We start from the raw sequence: 9605 nt of genomic DNA, 5'->3' as shown, positions 1-9605 counted from the left end.
GTGCGTAACTGGTACTTATTTAATTGACCCCGAAAGGATGAAAAGCAAAGTCAACCTCGGCTGAATTTGAACTCAGAACGTAGCAGCAGACGAAACACCGCTAAGCATTTCGCCTGGTGTGCTAACAATTCTGCCAGCTCGCTGCTCACAAATGTATTATCTCACCAGTTGAACACTGGGGTTGATGTAAGCGACACATCCCCTCCTCCAATATTGCTGCCCTTGTGGCAGAATTTGAAACCATTATTATTAAGGTGGTAAGCTGGCAGAATAGTTAGCATGCCGGGCAACATGCTTAGTGGCATTTTGTCTGTCTTTACATTCAGAGTTCAAATTCTGCCAAGATTGACGTTGCCTTTCATCCTTTCAGGGTCGATAAATTATGGACCAGTCGAGTACTGGGGTTGATGTAAATGACTTCCCTTAAAATACCTTGCTGGCCTTGTGCCAAAATTTGAAACCATTATTATTATTATTGTTGTTATTATTATCATTATCTGTTTTATTTTTGTTTAAACTAGTGGCAACCTGAGCATTTTAGAATTCTCAAAAGAGAAAGATGTAGAAATAATTAGTTCTCTGAATGGCGGTCACACTGGAATAGTTCGTTGTCTTCATTGGGATAAATTGGTGAGTTTTTTTCTATTTTTTTAGAAACTTTCTATTTTATTTACTTATTGTTTTGTATTAGTTTAAAAATTTGTGCAGCGTCAGAAATTATTTCTACATGAAACTCATGAATATTTTGAATGCTGGTTAGATCTGCAAATGCAGACAATTGTAGGAATTGTAACTGCTTGTGTCAGTTGTAGATATGTATGGATGAAATAACATTTATTTTTTGTTTTCTATTTTTATATATAAACAGAAGCCAAGGGTACATTGTAGTGGCACAGTGTTATGGTATATGCTGCACTAATATTTTACAGACTCGTTGCACCAATATCTTTACCTTTCTGCAAACATTGTTATTTAATTGTTTGAACCTACAGTAAGCTTTAGTGGGCTAGGTTTCTTTTAACTATACTCCTGGTAGATGCAAAATCAGGCAGCCATGTGGTTTTTCCTTTATGGGCTCACTAAGTAGGAGAAACATTGTAATTTTCAGCCATAAATCCAAACCATATTGCTACCCACTTTTATGTCTTCCAGGAATTAAATCAAACAACACCATGCCAGCTAATGATACTTGTGGGCTCAAAACGTTAATTCAATATCAGCTCATAATATATGTAGAATCACATTATTAAATCAATCTTTCTTTTTTTTTCATAATGGTAGGTTTGGGGATTAGGAGGAAATTTGGCTGCTATTTTTAGCAGATCGCACGACCATATAAAGGTTCCCTCAGCTGGGGAAAGCAAATTTAAAAAGGGTGACAATCCCAAGTACATAAAATAAATCCATTCTATAAAGATGAAGTTAACAATAGAATTGTCATTGTAATGGTAATTTGTCTTCACTCAAGACTGACACTCAACAAACATTGACTGTCATCTCACAACTTATATGTTAAACACAAAAGTAAAAATTAAGTTATTCCAAAATGTTATATTAGTCAGAAATAACTTTTACCATCAACATTAGTTTTAGAAATATGTTTATTTTGTAATGATACAACCAAGATTTTCTGGAATGCATTTTTTAAAATATTTTTTTTAACATTTCAATTTCAGACAAGCAGTTTAGTTACTGGAGGGGAAGATTCCATGGTTTGTTTATGGTCAACAGCTACAGCAGCAGAAAATAAAGAAGTGGTAACGTTTTTAAGTAATATAAATGTTTGTGCATGTGTGTGTGTGCGAGACCATTATTTTTATCTCTTTCAGCTCCACCACAGTTATGTCCTCCCTTTCTCTTATAATGTGAGCAGCCATTCAGTTCCTCTCCAGTAGGAAACCAATTCTGTTTTAGCCTCTTCTCTCATACTTTAATCTCTCATTTTTAGCCCCACTCAGTCAATGAGGCTCTTAGACTTGCAAGCTGCATGGTGATATCACTAATGTTGGCACCATGGAAAAGGGCACTTATACACTCTGTAAAGTGGTTGGTGTTAGGAAGAGTATCCAGCTGTAAAAACCATATCAATACTGACATTGTAGTGTGATGCAGTTGTTTTATGGATCTTGTCAAACCATCCAATCCATTGCAGCATGTAGGATGACAGTGATAGCCAATTGGCAGAGCTGGTAGGGCATTAGAGTGCTTTCTGGTATTTGTTCTGGTTGTTTGAGTTCAAACCTTCCTGAGGTTAATGCTTCATCCTTATGGAGATGAGTAAAAACAAAGTGTCTGTCCAGGTCAGTGGATTTGTGGAACCATGAGAGCATCAGATCATAAAACTTGTAGCATCTGTTCCAGCTTTCTGTGTTGTACACATTAACACCTGTGATAAGGTATGTCAGCATTACCCTTCCTTTGGACAGCAACAGTGGCACGAAGAGAGGAGACATGCCTCATGAACAACTGCTTGCCTTCCACAAAATAACCTTCTCCGGACCAGTACCTTGGAGAAGAACTTTTCAGGTACAGATTTTCAGAATGTTTATGACAGATAAAAAAAGGGCTGTTGATACAGTTTCATCATTGCTTATTTCCATGTTCCATGTTTGCATGGGTTGGATGGTTTTTGACAGGACCTGATGATCCAAGTACTGTATCATGCTCTAATATCTGTTTTGGCATGGTGTCTATGGTTAGATGCCCTTTATAACACCATCGACTTTACAGTGTGTATTGTGTGCTTTTTTTTTTTTCATCTCACCAATACTATTGAGGTCACCATGCAGCTCATGGAACCTCAGGTAGACATTAGAGCATGATGCAATCCTCCAACTCTTCAGATCCTGTTAAACCCTCTAATCCATGCCATCATGGAAGCTGGATGTTGAATGGTAATGAATAATGATGATGATGATATATGTACCCTGGTACAGAATAATTGGGTGAAGAAAATCTTCTCATGCTATTTAGTGTTCATTCATTAAAATCCCATATACCTCTTTGTTATCATTGAAAGATCTTACATAATAGTTAAACTAAGCTTTTGCTGATATTTAATAACACTGAAACATGTCCACAATTGTCACCGTATTACTAAAAAAACTCAGTCTCCATTTATTCTTTTATAATTAATTTAAATACTGAAGTTATCTCCCCTGACTACATCAGAATTAGTCATTTTAGGTATCACTTTCTTTTTCTCATCATCTTAGAAACTCAGAAACAGCTTGCTTGTGCAAGTACAATTAGTTGAAGACTTTGGGGCATTTCTCTCAATGGCTTTAAGTACCCCCACCTTCCAGGAGGTCCCCATCTACTGGATTGACTGACTAGTATTTGATCTTAGTCCATTTCAGGATCATCACCATGATCCAAATTGTAGAGTTGTTCAGGTCTGACTTGCCATGTAAGCAAACAGGTATCTGCCTCACACCCACACATCACATCTCCAACAAGGTTTCATCATCCCTTTTCAGCCATTCACTGTTCCTCACTATATCAAGTACAATAACCTTCACTTTATATTCACTATAATATTAGAATGAGAGCTGAAATATTTTCTGGTTCTGAATAGGATCTTTGGGATGTAGATTTAACAGTGTTATTCATGCGCATGCATGCTTAGGCACACACATGCATGCGTGCATGTCCATGTGTGTGTGAGATCAAAATGAGATAAAATTAGTAATTGTGGAACTTTTTATCTATATATAAACATAGAGGGGTTTTGTTGTTGTTGATGTAAACAGAGATTGTAGTAAAAGAAAGGCTTGAAAACAATATTACTGAGATTCCCAACAGTAGAAGAGAACCAATTAGTGATATGTTTGTCATCACTCATTTGAAATATTATTCATTGAAATGTCATCACCCATTTAAAATCTTACCACTTATTCAAAACATCTTTCATTCGTTTGTCATGGTTTCGTTCCTTTCATTTATCCTTATTATTTTTTAAAATATAGTTTTTTTTTATATCTTAGTTGATGAGCTCTTAATAAGTGGGATAAATTTCAACAATGCATTGATTGATTTTTGATAATAAGTACTATATTTTTAATAATGTATGTGATATTTGTTAATAAATAGGTTAATTTTTAATAATTGGGATGGGGTAGCTGTTAATAATAAATGTGATGTCTTAAATTATATATTTTCTTTCCAGAACAAACTCAAGATAAAAACACATAAACCTAAAAACTTTGCCCCATATTAAAGCTGACCAGTGAAAGTGCTTCTGCTGTTGCGCCTACAAAACAACTTGAAAATAGCTTGAAGATTCTGCAACATTCAGCTGTATGTTCTTGATTTGAACTACTGTTTAATAAGGAATGAAAATATAAAGTTTATGAAACTGTGTCCAGAAACTCAACTTTCAAATAACAAGTGCAAATAATGATTTTAAGAAATTGTTTTTAATCTTTAGAACCAGAAGTTTCCTAAGTGTTCTGAACAGTTTCTCAATTAATTTCTTTGTCACTTTATGAACTTTCAAATGGCAAAAGTCTCTACATTTTCAAAGGCCAAAAGTGAAAATTGCTTCACAAGTCTTGCAACTGATGATGCTTTGTTCCTTTTTTTACACCAAAAGTAGATCCTATCTTTAAATAACTTTGGGGAAGATCAGATTATAATTCCTGCTCATTTGATTAGCATGGCTTAAACTGTTTGAGAAGTCTTCAAGTGAGGTCTGCTGCACTAATGCAACCTCACAAAAATGATTTGAAAATGTGTAAAGAAGAAAACTATGATTGTTTGGGCTATTAATTAGAAATGGCTCACTCATGTCTTTAATGATTAAAGAACAAAGAAATTTGATTGCTTCTTCTTTTCTGCATGATAATTAATCCAAAATTATTCTTTGTAAAACTAATTTATATATGTATATTTTTAACATAATCTATTTCTTTGATGACATTGTGGACTGATATATCAGTTGTAAGAAGCAAAACAGTTAAGGGAATAAATTTTGGAATATATTGCTGCCAATTTGAAGGCTTTATATGTGTGTCTTTTCTTGATATAAATATCTAATATTTGGGATTTATTGTTCCAAAATAAGGTCACATTATTATGCAAACATTTACCAAGTTTGTGTTGAGATAGTCAGACATATATTGTGTATCTTTTAAATACATAACAACTGGTAATAACAGCAAACATGAAATAGAAGTACAACTAGGGACAGCAAGAGAGCCATCTCATGTGGACACATTCCTCTCTTATGACATCACGATTCTCCGTCACACACTGTCTTGCAACACAAAACACTTCAAGTCTTTGGTTCTCACGACGTAGAACATTGTCAAATTTTTTCTCGTCTGCTTCTCCTCTGGCTAAGTAAACCTGTCTCCTGGCTTCCCTTTTGGCAATCTGATACAATTTCCTGCCACCACCATTCTTCCAGTCCTTCCATGCCTCTTTCTTTCCCCTAATGGCCTTGTCAACTACATTGTTCCATCACCGCCTTATCTTTGGTCGAGAGGGGACTTTGCACCATCCACAGGTCTGGTCCGTAACCCTCAACAGGTTGTCCTGTGGAAAGCTCCAGTTGTCTTCCACATCATGTGATGCTATATCCCCTTTTGTTTTGTCAAAAGCTCCAAGTAATATGTCTCTAAATCTCTGTCCAAGCTTCCAGACCCTTCTCCATGCTGGTCATTTTCTGGGTATCCATTTAGCACTGATCCTGAAGTCACTAACTACTAATCTATGTTGTGGGGGGTGCATTCTTCACCTGGGAAGGTTTTGGCATTTATAAGTAGCCATCTTTCCCATTTCCTGGCAAGGGTGTAATCAATTTGACTAGTGTGTCCACCAGATCAGTAAGTGAATAGGTGACTGGCAGGTTTCCTGAAGTTAGTATTACAAACTTTTATTTTTGTTTTATTTTTTGCTTTCTTTAATACACACACACACACACACACATATATATATATATATATATATATATATATATATATATATATACTAGCTGGAGTACTCGGTAATCCCCGGGGGTAAAGATGTTCTATTGAAGCACCTTATTACTCTGATATAAGAAAGTAATTTCGTTATAACTGCCACAAAAGGTGTATTTTCCGTCACGAAAAAGTACAAAAAACTGTCAGCTGGAGGAGGGAGAGATTTTTGGAGGTTGGTGAGAAAGTACTCTGACTTGTCATGGCATTTTAAAGGTGAACTTTATGAAGGCTAATTTATTAAAGTTAATATATAAATGTAGTGCATATGTAAATAAATATATGAATGAAGTGTTTAATGTTTAAGAATGAAATGAAGAAAGTGCAATAATAACATTCATACTCACTGATGGTCGCTCTCAGTAACTACCTTTAGCTTACGGAGTTCTTGTTTTTATAATTATCGATAAGCAGCCAGAAGGGCTAGACATATTGTTGAGAACAAATGATTTTGTTGGAGATTTATCTCCATTCCAGCCCCTGGTGGCCTAGACGGGTCAAGTGGCAAAGACATTATTCTGCTTAGAGAAGGAATCTGGGAAATGTATAATTACTGTCATTTACAGAAAAACTATTGCTTTACCATGAGAAAAGTGTTGAAGTGTTAAGTGAAATTTGGCAATCAAGAATTGAATCCATGCTATGCTTGCATGAAGCCACTACAAATACGTTGTGGAATAAAAAATTTATCTACTGTCATGGAAAAAGTGTAACTGTAAAAATGCAGAATTTCGGAGTAATGGGCATTCAAAAAAGTATGTATGAATGAAGTCTTTAAGGTTTAAAATTCAAATCAAGGAAGTGCAATAGTAATGAGTAGTGTAATGCAGAATTAGGTTGGCTGATCATGAGAATCAAATATTGATCACTTCGCTAAAAAGTGCAGGTGGTATGGGTTATTTCCCTTGAGTTTAAATGAAATATTAGTAATATGTAGTAGATAGATGGATCCATTGCATACTTACTATAGATTTTTTTCAACAATCTAAGTAAGTATGTCATGAGGTTTCCAGATATGAGTTTTACTCATGTATCAAATAAAGTATAAAAGTGATATTGTCTGCAAAAATTACAAATTGGACACACAAAAAAATCAATATTCAAAGTAATCGAACATAAACAATGAAACCTGTAAAATATTTCTAAATTCGATGGCTCAATTAATTTCATGAAAATGTTGTATGAACTGTAAATAAGCAATAAATATGATTTGTAAAATAAGTATAAGTGATATGGGGTGTCCCAGCTGAATGTGGGGTAGAAGTTTGGTTTCATTTTTTAAGAATTATAAGTATTCAAAGTACGAGTTCATTGTATTGGGACACACTTATTAAATACATTCTGGAATCAAAAATTTATGCATTGTCATCGAAAAATTTTAACTGCAAAAATGCAGAATTATAGGAGTTATGGGCATTGAAAGTGTACATGCATCAAGAAAGTGCAATAATAAGGTTTAGCAGTTGAAAACTGAGTAGTGAAATGCAGAATTAGGTCTGGTGATCGTGAGAATCAAATATTAATCGCTTCGCTAAAAACTAACAACTGTAAGTGCAGATGCTATGGGTTATTTCCCTTGAATGTTTAAAAAATATAGTGCGTATGCTATGGGTTATTTCCCTTGGGTGTTCAAAAAAAGATTAGTTATATGAGGTAAATATAAAGATCCCTTCCAGGGGCGTATTGTCGATTTTTTTCAACAATCTATGTATGTCACGAGGTTTCCAGACATGAATTCTATTCACGTGTCAAGTTTCATCAAAATCAATAAAATGATGTAGGAGGAGTTAGATAACAACGCCACAAACAAACGCATACCGATTTTCCACATATGTAGTAGATATATACACACACACACACTTATGAAATACACTTTAATTGAAATAAAGTTTCCCCAAAATTAAACATATCTAATATAATAAATGTGAATGTCAGTGTGTCACACTTTTCAACTTTAATAAATCCTTTCTACTGGAAGCACAAGGCCTCAAATTTTGGGGGATAGGATTAAGTTGAGTACATCAACCTAGTACATAACTAGTACTAATTTTATGGAATCTGAAAGGATGAAAAGCAAAGTTGATCTTGGCGGAATTCGAGCTCAAACCTAACAGCAGACAAAATATCGCTAAGCATTTCACCTGGGGTGCTAATGATACTGCCAGCTTGTTGCCTTAATATAGTCTAGTATAATAAATGTGAATGTCAGTGTGTCACACTTTTACTCCTGGAGGCAGTAGCCCATACCATTTTGGAATCAGGCTGTGAGTAAATTGAAAACATTCCAGGCTAAATCCAGACCCACAATCCTGAAATTTTGGATTCCAATGTTTTCATTACTGCAATTGTTTTTGGCAATCTTTTTACATGATTTTTTTGTGACGAATATGATCATCATTGAGATATGACTCTGGAAGAAGCAATTGCAACAAATTCTCCAAAACAAGTCAGAGATCTGTTTGTAGATCTTCCCATTCAGGGTCAGTTGCTTAAAAGCTAGTATGTATGTATATATATATATATATAAAGTGATACACAAACAGACAGATAAATAAAATATTTGATTTCGAAATATATTGTAATTATAGTGGCCATAGTGAAATATATTGTAGCCAATCTATAGCTTCATGATTCTTTTGCAATGATTTCTTGACTAGATGGGAGCTCATAACTATTTGACAATCGCAAATCCATTTATATATCTTGCAGTAAACCACTAAATATTTTCTCAAAAGTGTATCTATGGTTCATGTGTGACTTTGAAAAACTGAACAGTTGGTATTGATTTCTGGATAATAAGTAACTAAATGGCTTGTGGTCTGTCAGTTCAGGCCAAACAACACACATTCCAATTTGAATTCATCATCATCATCGTCGTTTAACATCTGCTTTCCATGCTAGCATGGGTTGGACGATTTGACTGAGGACTGGTGGACCAGGTGGCTACACCAGGCTCCAATCTGATTTGGCAGAGTTTCTTTATTTGGATGCCCTTCCTAACGCCAACCACTCTGAGAGTGTAGTGGGGGCTTTTACATGCCACCGGCACGAAGGCCAGTCAGGCGGTATTTGCAATGGCCATGCTCGAAATAGTGTATTTTACGTGCCACCTGCACAGGAGCCAGTCCATCGGCACTGGCAACGATCACGCTCGAAAGTTTTTCACGTGCCACTGGCACAAGTGCCAGGAAGGTGACGTTGGTAACGCTCACACTGGTGCTATTTACGTGCCACCGGCACGGAAGCCAGACAGCTGCTCTGGCAACGATCATGCTTGGACGGTGCTCTTAGTGCTCCACTGGTACAGGTGCCATCACGATTTCGTTTTTGCTTGCCCCAACAGGTCTTCGCAAGCCGAGTTTAGTGTTCCTACAAATTTAGTTTGATTTCGATTTCACTTGCCTCAACAGGTCTTCGCAAGCAGAGTTTAGTGTCCAATGAAGGAATGTTACACGTAAGTAGGCTGGCTACATCCCTTCTCACACACAGCATATTTCCAAAGGTTCTCTCTCTCTCTCTCTCTCGCTCCTATCACTCTCTCACTCCTCCCTCTCTCTCTCTCGCTCCTATCTCTCTCTCTCTTACTCCTATCTCTCTCTCTCTCGCTCCTATCTCTGTCTCTCTCTCGGTGAGGCCTAATGT

At 35.9% G+C, this 9605-nt stretch overlaps 1 protein-coding gene across 1 annotated transcript in view; it reads left to right on the top strand.

The window, feature by feature from the left end:
- LOC106879335 (WD repeat-containing protein 89) overlaps nt 1–4992 on the top strand; it is a 30866-nt gene extending 25874 nt beyond the window's left edge. Inside the window, exons 12-14 of the mRNA XM_014928844.2 lie at nt 522–630; nt 1677–1757; nt 4169–4992. Coding sequence (XP_014784330.1) covers nt 522–630; nt 1677–1757; nt 4169–4219 — 241 coding nt within the window. The 3' untranslated portion in view covers nt 4220–4992. The remainder of the gene's footprint in view (nt 1–521; nt 631–1676; nt 1758–4168) is intronic.
- Nucleotides 4993–9605: the final 4613 nt, after the last annotated feature.

This window comes from Octopus bimaculoides, chromosome 5, assembly GCF_001194135.2.
Source record: "Octopus bimaculoides isolate UCB-OBI-ISO-001 chromosome 5, ASM119413v2, whole genome shotgun sequence".
Classification (NCBI taxonomy): domain Eukaryota; kingdom Metazoa; phylum Mollusca; class Cephalopoda; order Octopoda; family Octopodidae; genus Octopus; species Octopus bimaculoides.
Note: the sequence above shows the minus strand (reverse complement) of the source record. Positions and strands in the feature narration are given on the sequence as shown.